Source organism: Erpetoichthys calabaricus, chromosome 7 (assembly GCF_900747795.2).
Source record: "Erpetoichthys calabaricus chromosome 7, fErpCal1.3, whole genome shotgun sequence".
Lineage (NCBI taxonomy): Eukaryota > Metazoa > Chordata > Cladistia > Polypteriformes > Polypteridae > Erpetoichthys > Erpetoichthys calabaricus.
In genome coordinates this window covers 119,927,367-119,949,968 of record NC_041400.2, presented here as the reverse complement: position 1 = coordinate 119,949,968, position 22,602 = coordinate 119,927,367, and the positions used below count along the sequence as shown (strand labels likewise).

General features: G+C 36.3%; 1 protein-coding gene across 2 annotated transcripts; it reads right to left on the bottom strand.

Annotated features, from left to right (window-relative positions):
* Positions 1–1,452: 1,452 nt before the first annotated feature.
* Positions 1,453–20,040, bottom strand: LOC114654643 (membrane protein FAM174-like). Of its 2 annotated transcripts, none has more exons than XM_028805289.2 (3): positions 19,391–20,038; positions 18,328–18,462; positions 1,453–3,052 (listed from the first exon to the last, which is right to left on the bottom strand). In XM_028805289.2, exons 1-3 carry the CDS (start codon positions 19,768–19,770, stop codon positions 3,049–3,051), a joined length of 519 nt encoding a protein of 172 aa, XP_028661122.1. In that variant the 5' UTR covers positions 19,771–20,038; the 3' UTR covers positions 1,453–3,048. The 2 variants fall into 2 exon arrangements, with proteins under 2 accessions (XP_028661122.1, XP_028661121.1); XM_028805288.2 differs by lacking the exon at positions 1,453–3,052 and adding an exon at positions 7,674–7,830 and having other exon boundaries at positions 19,391–20,040.
* Between the last annotated feature and the right edge of the window lie 2,562 nt (positions 20,041–22,602).

Below are 22,602 nucleotides of genomic sequence, written 5' to 3'. Positions count from 1 at the left end.
TACAGGGGGGGAGAAGAAACGGTAAACCTTCAAAAATACCTAAGGAAATACAAAGCAAGCAGACACTAGAGTGGCTAGTATCTATAAGCATCTAAAATTTTAATAAGTTAAACACAATAAAATACAAAAAGTATTGGAGTGCAATCACTTTTTAATGTTAGTAGACGTTTCTCTTCCCAATTCCCAAATTTAGTAATCATTGTGAGTGTTGAGATTTGGCCAACTTCACTAATGAAAATCTATTAAAAAATTTAACTGAAATCATTCTAGATTTCCTTTTTTTTGTGTATCACCCCTTGCTGTACTTTATACCTTTTAACTCACACTTAACTCTTTTCTTGCTGTAAATACACCACTCTTCATTAACCACTTAGTTATTTTATATTTTCATGAACATCATTTCTGCCTTTTACCTTGAACAATTTCCATTCTTTGGGTTATTCCCGAGTTCACATTACCTCCATAGTTAATGTGGAGTGATCTGTATTATAGGCTTTACACAGCTTTTTTTTTTTTTTTTATGTAATTTTTTCTTAATTCCTTACTCATCCACTGAGGAGGTCTTTTAAATTTCATAGCTCTTCTGATTTTTTGCCAGGACTTATTCTGGATTGCCTGACATATTTACACCTACATCACTGCTAATCAAACATCCTCATAGCTACTTTAGCCATTTGTTTTTGACATTTTGTGAAAAATTTACTTAGTTTTACATATTTATTTTTCGATAATGTAATGAAAAGTATGTTACAGGTGATTCTTATTGTCTCGATTTCTATATAGTTACTGAAAGTTAACTGTAGACAGATCTTTAGTTTGTTGGACTAACGATGGGATAAAATCTGTGACCCTATATTGGAATTAGTGGGTCTGTTCATGGATATAACACAGCAGCAAAGCTGACTCTTTTGTAAACAAAAGCATATTACTGTGAACTGTGTAAAATCCATAAACATGATGGTTTTGTCTAGAAAATCAAAAGTTACCACACATGAACCAGGCTTGCATGGACATTGTTATTGACACAGTGGCAAATGGAGAAATAATTTTCAAGATACTGAAAGGCTTGCTGCCATTATGATATTTAACTATTGCAGTAAAAGAAAAGTAAGTTATAATGTACAGATGGTCTGAAGAATTCTGTCATCTGCTGTAAAGGAAGGCTTTAAAAAGCACAGAGGGAACTTTGCTTGGATTAATTCATAAATGAATATTGAGAATGAAAATCACTAAAACTTTATGGATTCTTTTCCCCCTGCTTTCTCTCTCTCATTTTATTCTGACACATAAATACCAATTAAGCAGTAAAGGAAATAATACTATCCATAAAATATTTTTATTTATGTATATTCGTGATACAGAAGGAGGTTATATGTCATAAAAGAAACAAACATATTTTCCGATCTGTCTTTTAAAACCAAATAAAGAATTTAGCACATTTAACAAAATGCATTATTGTCTGATTAGATCATTTATATTTATTACATTTTCCTCATGGTTAAGTATTATTTCTCTTACAATGTACATATATACAGAAATTATTTCTACAGTTTTCCTCCCAAGAACCTAATCTTTTTTTACATAATTTTGAAAATCATCAGTATGATACAAATGCAGTTTTTTGGAAAAAGGTACACTTAATTCATGACATGAAAGTTGCATTTTTATTAGTCTTAGGACATTACAGTGTTCACAATACTGTGTTATCACTCATCTATTAAACCAATTACCCCATTAGACAAACAAAAAAAATACATAAAAAAAAATTGATTATTGTATAAAAACTGCAGGGCATCTCTCTCACATGCAGGACTAATATTGAATAATATATTGTACATGTGCGTTTGTATAAGCCTGCAAAAATTCTGTATCATTCTGTCCAAAATAAAAGCCCCACACATATCAAACAATAAAGGTTATTTTGTAACATTTACATGAAGAACAACAAATTGCGCACAACGCTCTGAACCATGATTAGATCCTTTCCAGTAAAATATAATGTCATGTAAATATATATAAAAAAAAGACGTATAGCCTTTTAACACAGCCTTTAGTGATGTATGTAAAATTTAAAATCCATTACATTGTTGGGTTAATATTGGGAATTACTACAAATGTAGGCAGTTCATTTGTTTTTTTCCGAAATGCACTTCTCCATTTTACATTTACTTTTTATTTCTGCTTTGCCTTCTTTTTGTGGTTATATTTAAAGTAGTCTTTATTTTCAAGATGAATAAAAGACATGGACCGAAATATTAAGAATTTCAAATTCTTCAGTAGGAGTTTCACTCGGCCATGTTACCTAACCTGAACACAGGAGAATACAAAGACTTACAAAAATTATGTAGCCTATGGCACCCTAGTCCATTCTGTAGGAAATTTGCTGACGTGTCCACCCAGTACACGCATTCTAATAATTTATAAGTTATAGTGTACAGTGAGATCATGTTATGTGTTGGCTCAAATTCATAACAGGTTAATCTCTTAGAAAGATGTACCCTGACACATATTTAACAGAATCCATATATCTAATAACGGACTGGAAGCTGCCAAAATTCAATAAATAATTATTCTGAAAGTGCCCACCTTTATCAGGGAAACTTCTTAAAATACATAAAGTATGCACAATAAATACAAATATTATGACAGTTTATATTACATAAATTAATATATTATTTAAACTGATGCTACTTCAAGAACATGACTATGCATAAATAATTTTTATTCCAAAACAGCACACATTCGATGTGAAGAAAAACTGTTTTAATTTCAGTCAAAATCAAAATGTAAACATGTGTATCTTATATAAGTTATATATATATAAAAAAAACACTAATGCTAGAACAGTATGAACACATTTACACTGGTATTTTAATAACTAATCACAGATATGGTTATGACAATTTGAAAATTTAAAACAACAATACAAAATGATTTACATTAAAGATACAAAAATAATAGTTCAATTATTTCTTCAGATTCCAAGTAGGTCAGCAAACACAGAAAACTCAGTATTCTGTTTCCAGAGTCGGCTGTATTCAGAATTCCTCACCTGGGGTAGGAAAAAAAAAAATTACAAAATTTAAATTCATATACTTGAATGTTGTCCAGTCACAGGTATCTGCATATAATAATTCTGAATGCACTATCAGTTTCTTGTACCTTTTTAAAATTAATGGCAAATGAATGTTACAAAAATGTTTATTCTGGATGTCATTTAGATGCCACTTTTGCAATGATACCCCAGGTTTATACTTCGAGGTCAGAACGCTAACGCGCATGCATCATGGCTGCCACATGTTCCCAGCGCTCTTTTGATGTGTCCTCTGAGCACGTTGTCAGAAATTAATGCGATGCATGTGCGAGTTGCAGTACCAGCAAAAATTTGTGGGAGGGGCACAGGCACATTGTTCAAGTTGCTACATGGCATCAGCAACATTGTTTACTATCAACATCACTATAGTAACAGACATGCCTGTCACAATAGCTGGCATCAAATCGCCAGCTCTTTGAAAATTTATGTGGAAACATGCAAGACGAAATGGAAGCAAACTTAAGATGGATACATCCGTGCAAAGCGGAAAATGTCCAAGAAAAGAAGTGGGAATTCAGCCATTGCAAGATAACACAATGTGACGGCAAAACACATTGCAGCTCCAACAGGATGAATGTGCTTGCTTCAATGTTTGAGGAATGGTTCGATGCGGTGAGGAAGATCATTAGACTTAAATTCTGACGTGAAAATATTCATGGTGCTTTTCTTAATCCTTTTCTTGTATAGGCAATACAAGTGTTGCATATTCCCCATCAATTTAAAGGTCTCACATACCATTCTTCTGTGTCACTGTTGGCATCTTTTTTTAATGTACTTTTAGAACATCATCAGTATGCTAAGAAGTTTTATCTTTAACATCTCTTTTCCCCCAGCTCACAACACTGCGAAACCAGACATTGTTTTCTCATTGTGATGATGTCTCGCCCTGCTACCTGGTAGAATCCTACATATTTTCATAAAGTATGTACGTAAGTATAGACATTACACTGCTTGCATAGCAGCAGCGTCTGCAAGTACACACATCGCGTAGTATTAAGTATATCCCAGGCCTTACAGTGCATAGCAATTAGTGGATTAAGAAGGGGGCAGTTTGTCAAATCAAACCTCACTCTGAAAAATTGGCCTATAAAAACCACCACTTCCATGCCACCAAAGAAAACTGATGCCATGAGCAAGAAAAACAAGAAAGAGACACATAAATAAAACATTTTTCTCATGTTCTTTTAAAGAAGTAGTAAAAGGTGGAGTTGACGGTTTGCTTTTAGGCTGGAAGTCTGGGATTTCCACAGATGATGTGAGATGTTGTGATATTGTGTTTAAACTTCTGAGAGAATGAGGGCACTTTCAGTGAAATGTGTTTAAGCAATTGGGGAAAAACTATAATATTTTCAGCATTAACTAGGTCCAGGGATGTGCAAAGTCATTCCTGGAGGGCCGCAGTGGCTGCAGGCTTTTGTTCCAACCCAATTGCTTAATAAGAAGCACTAATTGCTCTAGAAACACTTCTGCTTCATTTTAGTTATCTCCCTCGTTAAGATTTTGAACCCTTGTTGCTTATTTAAGTCTTAAACAGCTGCATTCTTGGTTTTTAATTGCTCCTTATTAGCAATAAGATGCAAATGACAAAAGAAACCAGCAGTTATCCATTTTGCTTGTTACCCTTTACGCCTGTGTGTATTTATCATGCACTATTTGGTTTAATTAAATACTTGGAAGGAAAGAGAAGACAAAAAAGTCAAGGATTGAGAATTACCCATCCGTTTTACACTTCAAAATATTTGGATATCTTTAGAATGGAAAAAAAAATCTAGGATTTGAGAATGACTTGACATAGCAGAGTTAAAGCACTAACAAGCCATGAAATGTAATTATTGGCAAGGATTGTTTTCTAATTAAACAACTGGGTTGGAATAAAAACCCGCGGCCACTGCGGCCCTCCAGGAATGGCTTTGCACACCCCTGATAGGTAGATTTAAAACATGTGGCTTGGTTTTCCAGAGAAAAACTGGACGAAATGAGCTGTTGGACAAGGCTTTTGAGGACTCTCATTTCAATTTTACAAGGTTAAAAAAATGGATCAGCTTCCCAAGAATTAATTCAAGTGCAAATGTCCTGCAAAGAATCTACATTCATTACTATCAAGAGCCATGCTTATTAAATATAAATAAACTGCTTTTCAAAACTAATTTTGGCAAATCTGGCAGATTACTATTAAACAGTCAGGTTCAATGACAATTCTACTTTAAAAGAAAAGAAAAAAAAGTAAAGGGCATTCTGCTAAATTTGATTAATTTGGAATACAGAAGGAGTAAAAATTCAGGACAAGAAGCAGCCTAATTAAGTAAAGTATACAATTCAAAGCTGCTATTAAAAGATTAAATGCTTTTAAAATCTGCAGCCACTTGACCCTCCAGAAGTAATAACAAATATCCCTGACTTAGTAATTTTACAAACGAGAAAATTGACATGGGTTAGTTTGTGGTTTTCATTGAACTCTTGTTTTGTGGAGAAAATCTCACTAGGATGCAACTGGAGTGTGCTACCCCTGCTGCCAATAAAATAGCAATATTAAGTCAATGAGAAGTATGATACATTTCGATACATTAAAAATATCTAGATCATTTTAAGTGAAATCTCTATGTGCGGGGCAGGTGCTGTGAATTTCTATGTAATTAAACTTAAGTTATAGCATAATCAAAATTGCATAATTAGATCTGGACCACCCTATACTATGGTATACCAGGGGAACAAACTATCGAAATGTTGGGTCCATGCCCAGGCAACTCCCCAGACCTTAATCCCATTGAGAACTTGTGGTCAATCCTCAAGAGGTGGGTGGACAAACAAAAACCCACAAATTCCGACAAACTCCAAGCATTGATTATGCAAGAATGGGCTGCCATCAATCAGAATTTGGCCCAGAAGTTGACTGACTGCATGCCAGGGTGAATTGCACAGGTCTTGAAAAAGAAGGGCCAGCACTGCAAATATTGACTCTTTCCATAAACATAATGTAATTGTCAATAAAAGCCTTTGAAACTTATGAAATGCTTGTAAGTATACTTCAGTATACCATAGAAACATCTGACAAAAAGATCTAAAAACACTGAAGCAGCAAACTTTGTGAAAACCAATACTTGTCATTCTCAAAGGTTTTGACTACAACTGTACATAAATTAACAAAGATCTTTGGATCAATTGTTATATTAACTTGAAACCTAGACATTAAAGGATTAGTTTGATATTTTTTCACAATCATGATATATAATAATTTGACATATAAAATTGTGTTTTAAAGTGAATTGCCTTTTACATATTTTAAAAACACCTTGTCTATAATAATTTAAAAATATAGAAGAGGAAAGAATAGCTGAAGCAGGACCTCAACAATAAATACTTAATAACTATTTTGACAAACATACAAATTTTACTTTTGTTATCATATATACATCTGGGTATGTTTTTTCTGCTTCTGACTAACCTTATAAAATCTTGATTGATTGCCACTAGAATAAGTTTGTGCAATTTACATAAATTATTAGCACTCTCACACAAGTTGTGCAACAGCATTGATAGAAATTAAGTAAACATAAAAAGCTTTTTATGCCACGTTGAATAATGTGGATTAATTAATAATCTAGGATTTAGAATACTGCGGTGGGTTGGCACTCTGCCCAGGATTGGTTCCTGCCTTGTGCCCTGTGTTGGCTGGGATTGGCTCCAGCAGACCCCCGTGACCCTGTGTTCGGATTCAACGGGTTGGTAAATGGATGGATGGATTTAGAATATGTGTAATAAATTTGTTTTCTATTTTTCAGTTTTTGAAGGTACATGTACAATTTGTTAAAAATATATTATTATGCATTATTGTATATATATGTAATAATGTCTAAAACTGCCAAGTTGAAATTATTATAACCAGTATTGTGCCTCAAATTAAGTTCATCTGTTGGCACTTTGTTCAAGAGATGTAATACTTCACGTACACAGGAGTTTTGCATAGTTTTATAAATCTTTTCATGACTTGGTGCACTGCAAAAAGTTAGAGGAAATTCAGAAGCGGGGCACACATTTCTTGTTTTTTTCTTTGTGTGATAAACATCCCACGTTAATATGTAACATTTACAGACTGAACGATTACAAAATGAGCATTTCAAAAGCTTTAACCTTAAAGATGGGAAAGCTAAAATAAATTAAAAAAAATATGTTTAGATTGTAAACAGACCATGAACATCACTATATATTTTTTTAATATGTTTTTATCTTGACCTTAGATAAATATGTGGTCAAGAAGGACCTAATATTTAAATCTATGATTACTTAAATTACTTATGGCACCTCATCAGTATTTTTCAAGTCACCAAAATGTATATAAAGGTATTTCACAATGAAAATGAAACCAACACATATACAGAAAAACATTATTAACCTTGTGATAGAAGCAGTCTCTTAAGGCAGCCCTCAACATCCTAAATATGCAGGAGACAAAGATGTGCCTTTATTACATAAAAGAAGGAATAAACACAGGGAGTAGTACAAAGTATAAAATAGAAAATCTGCCTAAACAGCCAATGAACTCCTATATAGTGGGGAGGCTTGCACAGCTGCCTAGCACAATATAAAAATGTTCCTTCACTTTTTTTCTTTACTGATCCTCTCCTCCCTGCTCCGTGTGCATTGCACATTTGCCCCCCTCTCCTCCTCATTCACTCTGCAGTTACTGGAGGCACAAAAGCAGTTTTCTCACTCATCCAAGAGTAACTTCCAGAAATGCCCTGAAAGACCATCGAGGGATAGGTGTAATAGTCAAATTACTTCAGGAAAAACAGGGCAGAACTCCCACTACCAGTTCCTGGTCTCCCTAAAACCCTGGCTTTCTGTTGTCCTTGATGGACAGGTCTGCAAGGCAAATCCTAAGGTGCCTGCACTATTCCTTCTTGGCTCATGTGCTCTCTAGCATCCAGGAGTGATTGCTCTGCCCATTGTTTCTTCCTTGCTGTCAGGGATCCTTCTCTTGTAACAGGGTCAAGCAACCCTTGCAGCTGATGGGTCCTAGGGTATTAAAGTTTTTCTACTTTTTCTACTAGTTTTTTGTTTTTATATTACTCCTGCTCCATTTTAATATAATTTTAGTTGGCCTTCATTCCATATTTTTAGTTTTGTTTTCATTTCACAAAAACATTATATATAAATTTTAATGTTATAAAGAACACAACAAATATTTATTTCTCCTTTGCAAGATTTACTAAAGTTGCACCATAACACTGATGCATAACAGAGTCCGACTGTTAATGTGATTCAGTTACACATCTTTATGTTAATTTTCAAGAAAACACAGTGCTCCAGAGAAACCCTTTTGTACAATTCAGATGACAACTGTCCACAAGTTCAAAATATCAGATCAATAAAAGTGTGCGAGACAGGGACACACACAATATCCAAAGGCCAAAGTGGTATGTTTAGGTTATGCAGCCACTCTGGCGTGCCAGTGAAAACACCCTGTCAAGTGGATCATCTTCAGAAGACCAAGGTTGGTTTTCTTGGTTCAAGCTAATTATTTTATTAGCTAAGAACTTGTAATTCTGAGGAACTATGGTGTTTGCCGAAACTGCTACAATCTGTTTAGTCTCATTTTATGTATTGACTGAGGCAGCAGAATACAATCACACCATAGCAACACAATAACTGCTATATTTACTGTTCTTTTAAGATGAGGAGTAGCCAGTGAACACATGTAAAGCAGGGCTGTGGAGTCGGAGACAATTTTGGGTACCTGGAGTTGGCAAAAATGTACCGACTCCTAGTAAATGCAAATTGTAATGAAAAAAAAAATACAGCAAGTTCAAATGTCCCATTTCACAAACAATAGTCATAATTAAGTACTTCTCTGATGTAAGAACAAAGCCCAGTGCATAGTTGTGTTACTACTAGTGTGAAGTTCAGCTGAGCTGTTATACAACCAGATATTAACACACTGTATTGTAATCTGGATTATGGTAAATTACAAAAAGTGTTTTCATTTAATTTCAGATATAATGTCTCTAACAAGTTCATTTGAGTGTAAACAAGTGTAATGATTTAGGTGTAGGTGTGTGCTATGGCCTGATGTGTGTTCAGGGGTTCGGTCTGCACTCTCCACATATGCTCCCACCCAGGGCTGAACTTTAGCATAACTTTGCACACCACCTGTTCTAGAAGATTTCAAAATTAAAAAGGAACAGATTCTATGTATTGTGACAGATAATGCTTCTAATATGTTAAGCACAATTGAGAAAATGAAAAAAGTAGATCAAGAAAGTGACAAACAGATACAGTTGTGCTTGAAAGTTTGTGAACATTTTAACCTACACGTTTCACTTTGCTTTTATGGATTATTTACTGAAGATCTTTTACACTGCAATTCTTGGAACACTGTTTGTTTTTTTAATAAAAGCACTTTCCAAATCTGCACCAACCCCTTGCTTACTGTATGTGTCCTCATTTGACCAGCTCAACTCGGTTTTCGACTATTGACGGTTCCTGGTTCAAAGGCTCTCTAAAGCAATCAGTTAGTGTGGAGCTGATCTGGACTGTCACATGCCAATTTATAGTGAATAAAAATAAACCTTCCATTATCCATATAGCTTAAGCAAAATTACCATTCTATCTAACCAAACACCTATGTGAAATTTAAATAAAACTAAATAATATGTTATTTTGTTTTACATTAAAAAAGCACACATTTTTCATGACATAAATGAAAGGAAAAAAAGATATCAATGTAACAAATACTGTATATCTTATTGATCTAAATTATCTATTATAATATTCTTATTGCCTCCATACTTTACGACATATACAGTATCTACAACTTTCACTATGTTTGCTCAGTTTTCCGTCACTATTATCATTGCATCCTCTGGATTGTTCTATTCATCCAGAGTTTGGTCAGTGGTATTAGCCAAACCTTTTCCTGTGTGCGAATGATATATACCAGGGGTAGGCAACGTCGGTCCTGGAGTGCCACAGTATGTGCAGGTTTTTGTTCCAACCCAGTTCCTTAACGAGAACTCAATTATTGCTGATGAAGCACATATTGCTTAAGTGACATTTTAATGCTTCATTTTAGTGGTCTCGCTTGTTAAGGTTCTCCAACCTTAATTGCTTATTTCAATCTTGAACTGCTGCATTCAGTGTTTTAATTGCTCCTTATTAGCAATAAGATGTAAAACAGAGGTAGGCAATGTCAGTCCTGGTGAGCCGCAGTGGCTACAGGTTTTCATTCAACCCAATTGCTTAATTAGAAAGCAATCATTGCCAATCTCAGACCTTATTTAATTTTATGGCTTGTTAGTCTGTGCAATGTAAGGCTTTTATATCGTAGATTTTTTTCCTTTCCAAGGATATCATCCAAATGATTTGAAGCCTAAAACAGATCATTTTCAGTCTGTCACATTTTTCTATTAAGTGTTTTATTAAATCAAACCGTGCATGATGAACACACACAGATGTAATTGGAAAAAAGCTAGCTGGAGAACTGTTGGCTGCTTTGTCTTTTACATCTTATTGCTAATAAGGAGCAATTAAAACACTGAATGCAGCAGTTTAAGATTGAAATAAGCAATTAAGGTTGGAGAACCTTAACAAGCGAGACCACTAAAATGAAGCATTAAAATGTCACTTAAGCAATATGTGCTTCATCAGCAATAATTGAGTTCTCGTTAAGAAACTGGGTTGGAACAAAAACCTGCACATACTGTGGCACTCCAGGACCGACGTTGCCTATCCCTGATATAATAAAGTATCTATCTATCTATCTATCTATATACAACATGAACTTAACATAGCATGGTGTACATAGTTTGTTGGTGAATGGTAAAAGCATGCAGAGGATTCCCAAGAAACAGAATTGCTTCTACCAGATCCTCTTTTATAGAAGCTCTTAAATCTGACTTGATCATTTTTAGAGCTGAAAATAGTCTTTCAACATTGATGAGTGGCATTGCTGTTACAGTTCTAGCCACATCACTAATAGTCTCTGGATCAACAAGGATAGCTTCTTCTACGTCAAACAAGCATGGAAAATAAATCTTTGTATAGGCAAAGTCAGACCCTTTTTACTACATTTGCCTATACAAAGGTTTATTTTCCATGCTTGTTTGACACTTTCTTTAAAATGCTGTGTTGCTATATTCAATTCATGTGTGATGCACACATTTAATCGTACAGTAGATGGCACAGTCAATTTAAAAAAAATGATAGTAAAAATCGCATTAGTGCTAACAAACAGAAATTATTAATCTGTGAAATAACAGATCAGCGAAAAGAGATTGAATATATGGACATAGGTGATATGACAGAAGTATGTAGATATTGTTTGGCTTTAAAGTTTAAGTCGGAGACTTGTAGATCGTCTAATTTGTGTTGCCATCAGGAAAAAGTAGTGTTTCTTCCCAATGAAGAGGCGTATCCGCGAGAAATAAAAGAGTTGTTATTTGGTGAAAGTGAAATCCACAAACACTACAGGCAAAATATCTGAATCTACATTAATCTGTTCACATTTGCGTCATTCAATGCTCAAAATGTAAATTTACATGATTCAGGACCGTATGCTATGCTAATTAAAGCTGCTACAAATTTAATTTCAAAGAAGACACAATTCGGTCAGGTTTATATTTATGATCACGGAAAAGCGATGTAACACAAAATCAAGAGTTAAAAGATCGGACGTATTAGAAATTCTACAGCCAATAATGGATACAAATCCATACTTTCAAAAGTACTGCATTTTACACTAAATTTATCTGTAAAACATGGACAAGGAAGTTTTCTTGGATTCCTATATAAATCCAAAAGATCATTCTTGCATATATAATAAACCAACATGTGATGAATTGTCAGTGACAACAGTTTCAAAAGACGGAGATATCAAAGACAGAGTTGATATTTGTGTTTATCCAAAAGCATAGCACAATTCGTTGCAAGCAGAAGATCCAGGAAATGATGAGCGTGTATGGCCCACATGGGGGTTGGCGAGCGAAGCAAGCAGGGTGCAGAGCCCCCTAGTATATATAGATGGGTCGATAGACACACATATATGTACACTTTATTTTTTAAACTCATTGTTAGTATATGGCCAGTTGTTGTATTTTGTTTGAGGTTATCAATCCAATTGTGTCATTGCTTGTGGCATGAGCACAGTGGTTAGCACTGCTGTTTCTCAGCTCAGGACACATTTTTTTCCACTATAATCTGTCTAGCATAGTTGACAAATGCTTCCCTTAAACAGACCATTGCACCATTATAATTCACTCAAAACTACTTTCTCCTTCCCCACTTACTTTAATGCTTTTTGGAAAGTTCAGCATAGTTCTCAAACACTTTTATGATTTCACCAGATCATCAAACACTGCAGTGTTCACTCATCACTAATGGCTGCAATTTACCATCTTCTAATACTGTAGCTACTCCCTGCATGAAAAAGGCACCATGTCAAAAGGCAAAACATGTCTCAAACTGGGCTAATGACCATAACAATGAGCTCAGTGTTCTTCAGTGGCCTTTCCAGCCACCAGATCTGAATCCATTTGGGATGTGGTATAACGCTAGAGCCAAAGCATGAACGTACAGCCGACAAATCAGCATGATGGAATTATGTCAACATGGACCAAAATCTAAATGCTTCCAATATCTTGTGGAATCCATAATTTAAAGAACTAAGCCTGTTTTGAGAACTAAACGTGGCCCTACCCAGTATCAGTGTAAATAGAATAGGATAATATGTATCTATGGGCTAAAACTCAAATTGGAGTGCTAATTTGATAAAGCTTTCAGTAGTACCATTACATAATTTGTAAATCAATGGACTGCACAACTGTGAATTCATTTCATAAAACACATTCTCAATGAAAAGCGTAAACATCTTTGTTTCCTGTTGTAGGCACATTAACATTTTCCATCTTGTTCTGACTCAGAGGGTCATATCTTTATTGCATGACACACTTTCCTCCCTTTGTCTTCCTCATTGTGTGGCCGAACTACACCTGGGGCTTTTGAACTATGCCATTCAAAGCTGCACATTATGTTATGCTATGTTAGGTTATATGTTAACTCTAATCTGGCCCAGTTGAGTGTGTCATATGAAAGACTGGTACCTCATTCAGGGTGGCTCTCTGCCATGTGTCTAATATTGCTGGGATACGTTCAGGCCACAGAGACCCTATTGTGGATTAAGCAGGTTTGATAAAGTATAAATACACTATATGGACAAAAGTATTGGCATCTGGGACTTTAATGACTTTGCATTTAAATACATAAACTTTGTAATATGAAGTTGACCCCCACTTTGCAGTTATAACAGCTCCCACTCTTCTTGGAAGGCTTTCCACAAGATTTTGGAGTGTTTCTGTGAGAATTTGTGCCCATTCATTCTGTAGAGCATTTATGAGGTGAGGCAGTGATGTTGGATGGAAAGGCCTAACTCGCAATCTCTGTTCTAGTTCATCCCAAAGGTGTTTGATGGGGTTAAGGTCAGGGCTCTATGGGGGCCAGTCAAGTTCTTTCACACCAAACTCATCCAACCATGTCTTTATGGACCGTGCTTTGTGCAGTGGGGCACAGTCATGATGGAATTGGAAAGGGTCTTCCCTGAAAAACAGCCCCAGACCATTATCCCTCCTCCACCAAATTTCACAGCTGGCAAAATGCAGTCAGGCAGGTAACATTGTCCCAGCATCTGCCAAACTCAGACTCACCCATCTGACTGGTAAACAGAGACGCATGATTCGTCTTTCCATAGAACATGTTTCCACTGCTCCACAGTCCAGTGGCAGTGTGCATTTCACCACACCATCTGACACTTGGTAATGGACTTGGTGATGTGAGGCTTTCATGCAGCTGCTCGGCCATGGAAACCCATTCCATGAAGTTCCTGTGGCACAGTTTTTGTGCTTACATTAATGCCAGCGGAAGTTTAGGGAATCACCTTAGCAGTCATTGAACCCGCTCTGTGACTTTACATGGTCTTCAGCTTTGTGACAAAGTTGCTGTTGTCCTTAAATGCTTCCACTTTCTAATAGTACCACTTATAGCTGACTGTGGAATATCCAGCAGGGATGAAATTTCACAAACTGTCTTATTGCAAAGGTAGCATCCTATCACAGTACCATGCCTGAAGCCACTGAACGCTTCAGAACAACTCATTTTCTTTCACAAATGTTCATAAATGGAGACTGCATGGTTAGGTGCTTGATTTTATAAACCTGTGCAATGGGTCTGATTGAAACCTGAATTCAAGAGGTTTGTCCCAATACTTTTGTCCATATAATGTATGTTCTTTTGGCCTACTGTTCCAATATGTAATTTATGAAGTTCTGTACAACATTTGCCTCCTAGCAACACTGGAAGAACAGAAAAAAAGGCAAGAGAAAATACAAAATATTGACATGAAATCAAATACTCCAATAGTCTATGTAATTAAACCAGCAATAAGTAATAATTAGAATACCTTTTCATGTTTATAAATAACTTTTCCCATGCAAAATACTTAATTTTAAATTCTTTTTGACTCATCAAAAATGAATTTCATCAAAGTGTAGTATGCTGGGATCCTCTTTTATTGCACACAACAAAATCATTTGAAAGACACGTTTTTCTATATATTGTGGTTTATTCCCAGCTGCAGTGCCATCTGTGTGAAATTTATTCTTGTATCTGAAAGCCCTTTTACTTCCCGCCTGCCTGTTTATGTTTACACTCCATTCTCTATAGACCTATGGGGTTGTGTCTTAGTATATGCATGTCCACACACTTGTTTCAACAACTGATTATGCAACTCAAAACTAACTTTATTCTCTTTGTTAAAAAATTTAACAAGAATGTGACTTAACTACTGAGAATGTGCCCTTTTTTCACCCCAGAAATATTTCCTGACAAAATTTAGTTAAAAAATATTTTCCAAGCAATTTATTCTGGCTCTGTTATGTACTAAATGAGTGTGATCTCAGCAAAAATACCCAATGAACAAAGAATGAAGGCAGGGAGCAAGAATATAAAGTTAGAACACTTTATAATTATTTCTGGGTTTCACTTATAATGCAGAATTTCTGGGAAAAAATCCTCTTAAAGCAAAACCCAAAGTTCAACTTATTCTACAATCATCACACTATAAAATATCACTTCAAAGGTTGTGACTGGCATGTAGAGTGGTGGCCCTTAACCTGCAATTGCTGAGCACCTTGAGCAGTGAGAAAAGTGCTATATAAATGCAAAGAATTATTATTATAATTATTATATTGAGAAAACAAGCTTTCCTTGAGTGTTTCTTTAGGAAACTGCCAATGAACAGGCACATGATTTTAAATCCAAGAGTGAACTTTTCCCTATAGTGGTAAAAGTCAAGAGTTATGCATGTCTATTTTTACTCCTTGTCCATGAGACATTCTTATTTTAATTAAGTCAATCAAAAAAGGCATGGTTAAGATATTATGAAGTTATGAGGCACATATGACTAAAATAAGTATGCTGTTCCCGAAACTTTTATAAAGCTTAATTTCCACTAGACAAATAATATTTTGTTGTGTAGGATTTGAACCCCTTACATCAGGATTTGAAGTCCTAGGTCCAGAACTTTAATAAGAGGCTGCTGCTTCACCACCTTAGGCCACAGGTTCAACACGCCCTTGACCCTCTGCAGTTTGCATATCAGGAGAAGGTGGGAGCGAAGGATGCCATCATCTATATGCTACACCGATCTCTCTCTCACTTGGACAGAGGCAGTGGTGCTGTAAGAATTATGTTTCTAGACTTCTCTAGCGCCATCAACACAATCCAACCTCTGCTCCTTAGGGACAAGCTGACAGAGATGAGATTAGATTCATACCTAGTGGCATGGATCGTGGACTATCTTAAAGACAGACCTCAGTATGTTTGTCTTGGGAACTGCACGTCTGACATTGTGGTCAGCAACACAGGAGCGCCACAAGGGACTGTACTTTCTCCGGTCCTGTTCAACCTATATACTTCGGACTTCCAATAAAACTCGGAGTCCTGCCATGTGCAAAAGTTCGCTGATGACACTGCTATCGTGGGCTGCATCAGGAATGGGCTGGAGGATGAGTATAGGGATCTAATCAATGACTTTGTTAAATGGTGCGACTCAAACCACCTACAACTGAACACCAGCAAAACCAAGGAGCTGGTGGTGGATTTTAGGAGGCCTAGACCCCTCAAAGACCCCGTGATCATCAAAGGTGACTGTGTACAGATGGTGCAGACCTATAAATATCTTGGAGTGCAGCTGGATGATAAATAAGACTGGACTGCCAATACTGATGCGCTGTGCAAGAAAGGACAGAGCCGACTATACTTCCTTAGAAGGCTGGCGTCCTTCAACATCTGCAATAAGATGCTGCAGATGTTCTATCAGACAGTTGTGGCTAGCGCCTTCTTTTACGCAGTGGTGTGCTGGGGAGGCAGCATTAAGAGGAAAGACGCCTCACACCTGGACAAACTGGTGAGGAAGGCAGGCTCTATTGTTGGCATGGAGCTGGACAGTTTAACATCTGTGGCAGAGCGAAGGGCGCTCAGCAGGCTCCTATCAATTATGGAGAATCCACTGCATCCACTAAATAGTATCATCTCCAGACAAGAAGAGCAGCTTCAGTGACAGACTGCTGTCACTGTCCTGCTCCACTGACAGACTGAGAAGATCGTTCCTCCCCCAAACTATGCGACTCTTCAATTCCACCCGGGGGGGTAAACGTTAACATTTAACATTATACAAAGTTATTGTCTGTTTTTCACCTGCATTATTATCTTTCTTTAATTTAATATTATTTATTGTATCAGTATGCTGCTGCTGGAGAATGTGAATTTCCCATTGGGATTAATAAAGTATCTATCTATCTATCTATCTAAGTATGCCACACTGCCTGTGATGATTATGATCAAATTAACTTGTGATGGTTTTGAGTATTTGTTTCTGATCTGAACCACAAACAGCTCTAAGATTAGTATCATAAATTAGGGCACAGTTATTGTTTGAAAAGGAAAGGAAACAAATCTGAAGACTGAATCAATAAACCAAAGATAACCATATTGATACCTGTCTGTGTAATATACAGTAGAGATACCATAAGAAAACAACATCTATAAAAAAAAATAAATAAAAAATAGGCTGTTTTGTAGTAATACGATAATGAACAAAATGTTAAAAAATATATAGAGCAATGCAGCTATGACCTAATATTTTGTTTAAAATGACTACAATAAATGACAACAACAGATCACAAAAATAAAAACAAAATGAATGGTTTAAAATGACCCAATTATAAATATATGGAGAAAAATGCTTATGTGAGACAGTGAGGTCTGATGATGGATGAATGGATGATAAATTTAAAACATCAATTAAAACTGCCATATCTGAAGAGATGATTCACACATCCTGGTACAAACCAAGTACTTTGGAGCCTACCATTCATTTCAGTTTGTTAGAAGGTTTGAAGTATTTCTCTCTAAAACTCTAAATAAACAAAAGTGGGTGGAAAAATGTTAACAAAATATTCCAAATGCAGCTGGATATGTTATGTACACAGTCTCTAATAAACTGTTGTCTTTGTTTAAAGGTATATTTTAAAATTAAAAAAAATAATAATAAAAAAGCACCAAACCCTGCAATTATGTTTGCAGAAAAACATTCTAGTTCAAATTCAACTTTCCTTTCACGAGCACACAGTGCAAAGTAACTTAAACAATCACTGAATTTGTATTAGTAATGAATTGGAAATTTAAAAAAAAAAATCAAAAAAGGGACATATGACAACTTTCATAACAAAAGACAGCCAATGACACCTGGGATAAATGTAATGCTTCAGCAATTTTATCTATCCAACCATTCTCTAAACCATCTACATATCTTGTGGGGAAACAGGAGCCCATTCCAGCAAGCATGGGGTACAATGCAGGAACAACCCCTGAAGTGGGTGCCAGTCAGTTGCAGGGTAAGAACAAAGAAACTCACTAAGGCCAATTTAGCATCACCATTCCACCTAACCATGTTTTTGGACTGTAAGAGGAAACCTACACAGACACAGGGAGAACATGCAAACAGGACTCAGGATGTGAGCCCCAAGTGCCTTGTTGTGAGGCAGCAGTGCTATCAATAGGCCACCACATATATTTGATATTTAAAAAACACAAAAACAGGACCCTTTCTTTAGATTTTATTTAAATATAAGTGTTATACAGTACAAACTTGTGTAGAATCGTAAACTCAGAAAGTTTTAAAGTACCTTCTGGAATGTGTAGCATCAAATACTGTAGTGTCATCCTCTTCTTCGTCATCTTGTTCCAGAGGTGTCATTTCCATGGCAAGGTTTGTGTCTAGAACTCCATATCTTCTGGTCTTTTTGAACTTCTTTCTCATTCTACAATAAACATGCATCAGCATAAACTTTGGCTTTGTTTTAAAGCGCACATACCCTGTCAGTTTGTTTAAACCTGTGAAAGTACTGTGTGCTCAACTTCTTTATTCATCTAGAAAAGCATATTTCAATACTGAAGAATGCTATAAAACTCCTCTCCACCGAGTTGTTTAATCAAGCTTTGCTTTTAAAGTTTAAACAACTACATGAAACATATTTTAAAGAAAATGGTAAATTCCATGGGTCGGATTTTCTTTTCATCATTCAAAAACTAAACCATCATGTCATTCACTATAAAAACGATACATTTCATAAAGCTTTTGAAAAATTACACGCACAAATTGATATTAAAAACAAGCGTTTAAATGAAATAAGAATTAAGTCTGGGCAATGCTGAGCCTTCATAAAAGAAAATGGAATATTATTCTAAAGGAAGATTCTTAAACACCATTTCAATTTCACAATTTTAACTAATTTAACGCACGATTGACTCTAGCACTTCCCCTACGTGAAGTCTGCACAGCCCCCCCGGTGTTTATGTTACCGATCGGGGGTTCCGTGTGACTAAAGGGTAAAGTCGGGAGTTGCCTAATCCGTTGTCAGCATAAAATACTTTATTCCCACAACCCGGAACTGGATTAAATCGCGTGGAGCATGTCACGCTGCATTAGTTCAGTCTCCCCTTGCACGTGTTTCTATTGAGTAAACTAGCAGGTGCCTCCCTGTCTGACATCGCCTATACAAAAGCCCCGCCCCCAGGAATACCCAATGGATTTACCCCCAAAACCTAATATAATCTTGACAATTTTTAATTGTAACCCTATCCCCGAATAACCAGACAGCTCCTTCCAATATGAAAGAGAGTTCGGCCTCAATTTCATTTTTTTTAAGTGGGTGGGGGGGAACAGATGGGTCTTAAATAGCCTCTCACCTGACAGTTCTAATGATAAAGTAGATAATGACCACCGCACTCGCAGCCACCAATGCATACAGTGCCCTCTGGATCGGCAGAGGCCTGCTGCTCTCAGAGGTGACGGACAGCCCACCTCGCGTGGCGCGGCTGTTGTCGTGAGAACTCCCGGTGCTGCTTATGACATCTCCCGAAACTCCTCCTGGCGGCTCCGGACGAGCAAGGAGGTCAGTCCGATTGTTGCTCGCAGCATTTTCTGTCACTTTGGAGTCTTGTTGCAGCTGCGCGCTAACACTGGAGAGACTGCTTAGGCCATCTGTCACTCCCAACAATGACAAAGGGAAGACAAAGTAAACCACGAAGCAGATGTTACAGGGAAATGTCTTCAGAAAAATCATCATTCTTCAGTAGGCAGCTCCTCCTGTTCAATAAGGCGGTATCGCGCAAGACAAGTATTAGCCACAGAAATTACAAATAAACCGCAGGACATTTCCTTCATGTTTCCTTTGCTGCGCTTTCTACTGGACCTGCGCTGTGAATTGCGTCACCGGTGTTTCCTGCATCTTTAGGAAAGGCGGAGGTTCGCGTATTCTGATCAGACTGAAGCCCCTCGCTTTTCGCTTTAGCACTAGAAGTGCATTTGAACTTTACGTGGAAAATCAAACATTACATGAAAGAAAGGGAGACAAAGTTAACGGTTAACTTTGGTTCATTCAATGGTACTCGGAAATTAAAGTGGTGCTAATCATTTGTTAAAAATCATTAGAATTCTGCACCCCGTCTGGAGAAATACATACGTTATTCATAAACGTAAATAACTTTTTATGAAAAATTGGCCGTGACTAGATTGCAAGGCCTGTATATTAATTATTAACATCATCTTGATTGGAAGTGTAATAGTATTTTTGTAAGAGCATGTCTTTTTAAATCTTTTCCTGTTTTATTAATCAGAAGATTTATTCTAAATAATTATACAACACATGAGGAATTTAATGTTAGAAAAAATGTATCTTTTTTTTCCTGTTACCTCCTAAAAGTTGAGGAAACACACATTAAGATTATTAAGAATATATAACCTTGTAAAGAATTAAAAAAAAAACAACTAAATTCGATTCATTTAATTAATTTGAATCATTTGAGTCAGTTTTTCCCCTCTGATCACATAAATATATAATTTCATACAATTTTTTTTATGTGTATGTATGTGTGTGTGTGTATATATATATATATATATATATATATATATATATATATATACACACACACACAAAATTTTATGAATTATTACATTATATATTTATGAAATTATTTGTATATGTGATTGTGTATATGTTTGGATTTGAAATTGTTATATATTTAACATTATTGTAAGTGACATTGTCCTGTAATAGTACGCAAAGCACTGCAACATTTTTAAGATCCATCCATTTTCCAACCCGCTGAATCCGAACACAGGGTCACGGGGGTCTGCTGGAGCCAATCCCAGCCAACACAGGGCACAAGGCAGGAAACAATCCTGGGCAGGGTGCCAACCCACCGCAGGACACACACAAACACACCCACACACCAAGCACACACTAGGGCCAATTTAGAATCGCCAATCCACCTAACCTGCATGTCTTTGGACTGTGGGAGGAAACCAGAGCGCCCGGAGGAAACCCACGCAGACACGGGGAGAACATGCAAACTCCACGCAGGGAGGACCCGGGAAGCAAACCCAGGTCCCCAGATCTCCCAACTGCGAGGCAGCAGCGCTACCCACTGCGCCACCGTGCCGCCCCATTTTTAAGATGCATAATTAAAATAAGACATTATGTTACAGAATCAGAAGAAATTGAGAATCATGTAACTCTTTCGTGAGTAATTATTTGTTTGTGACTCAAAAGAATGAGAATCCTGACGCTCATTTGCAGGCAGTGCTTCTTTTACAAATGATATGAACAAAAATCATGTGAGTAGTTTGTGGGCAATGATTCATTTTGAAGTGCAGTAAAACCTTGATTAGCTGTCAGAGGTTGGGACAGAGGCCGTGACAGATATGAGAAAAGACAGATAACAGAACAGCTACTTTAAAAATGATATACAGTAGATTAGCGAATAGTCTTATTTATTTACTAAAAAAACTACTAACCAAATGTAATATAGTACTAACAAAATTAATTAATTTATAGGATATTGTAATGACCAGCATGATAAGCAAATGCATCTCAGAGGTACTGGAGTTTTCTACGTTTTACTTGGAGTTTTCATTCTGGAACAAATGGTGCACTGTCTGTTATCTGGATTACAAAGCACATCTCCACAACAATAAAAGAAAGCTTTCCCTAGCAATAATTATCTCCTGCCACTCATGTTCTGTATTTTTCTATACCACAAACACTCCTGCTTATTTTCTCCTGACACCCTACTCAAAACTTCCTTCTGCCGCACCTTCTTTTTTTCTGCCACACTTTCTTTTTTCTGCTAAATTCTCCTGTCACTCATCTCCTAAGAGGCATGTCCGTACCTCACAGAACAGAAGCCCTTCACCCAGTCCTATCACTCACACAACATAACAGAGTTTAAAAAGAAAATTACAATTCAGAAGAACATTAATACAGAATAATATTACCGCCAGTGGTTTCCATTTTCGACTTCTTTTTCAATTTTGTCGACATTACACTTAATATCGTTCATTGTTCTTCCTACTCCGTAAATTGAAGCAATACTTGAAGTGCTTTTGCTGTTTTGTAAACAATTAATAATTTCAATTTTTTGTGACAATTCCAACACCACACACATATGTTTATTGGCCATAACAATGTATAGTTTAATTATAACAAAAAAGAAAATCTTAGAAACACTATTTAAGCTGAAGGTATGTAACTGACACTGTGATTTCAAAATGCTGCCTGACGTGGTGCTGGGGAAAAACAGTATGTGCTAGCAAAAGGGAGAGTTGTTCCAATGTGCAGAGCTTGCAGCATATCGTGTGCCATTAGTAGTAGGTAACAGAAAGACGTTGGAGTGTGCAATGGTTTTTTTTTGGTTTTTTTTTTGCCCTGATGGTTAATGGAGACTAACAGTTAATCGAGTGACAGATAATCAAGGTTTTACTGTACATGGTACATGCCCAGTGCAGATAATAGCCATAAATAAGTGTGCACGGAAGAAAGTTGAAAGCAAATAATTGTTACAAATTAGAAAAATATTTTATTCATTTTTGTGTGACTAAGTCGTTGAATACACAAAGG

Excerpts from the sequence above, each read along its gene's own strand:
- LOC114654643 (XM_028805288.2), bottom strand. The coding sequence starts at position 19,770 with ATGATGATTTTTCTGAAGACATTTCCCTGTAACATCTGCTTCGTGGTT. Across the intron at positions 18,463-19,390 it reads TTTATCATTAGAACTGTCAG|AATGAGAAAGAAGTTCAAAA; the intron begins GTGAGAGGCTAT and ends TGTTTATTGTAG. Across the intron at positions 7,831-18,327 it reads GATGCTACACATTCCAGAAG|GGCATTTCTGGAAGTTACTC; the intron begins GTACTTTAAAAC and ends ATGGTCTTTCAG.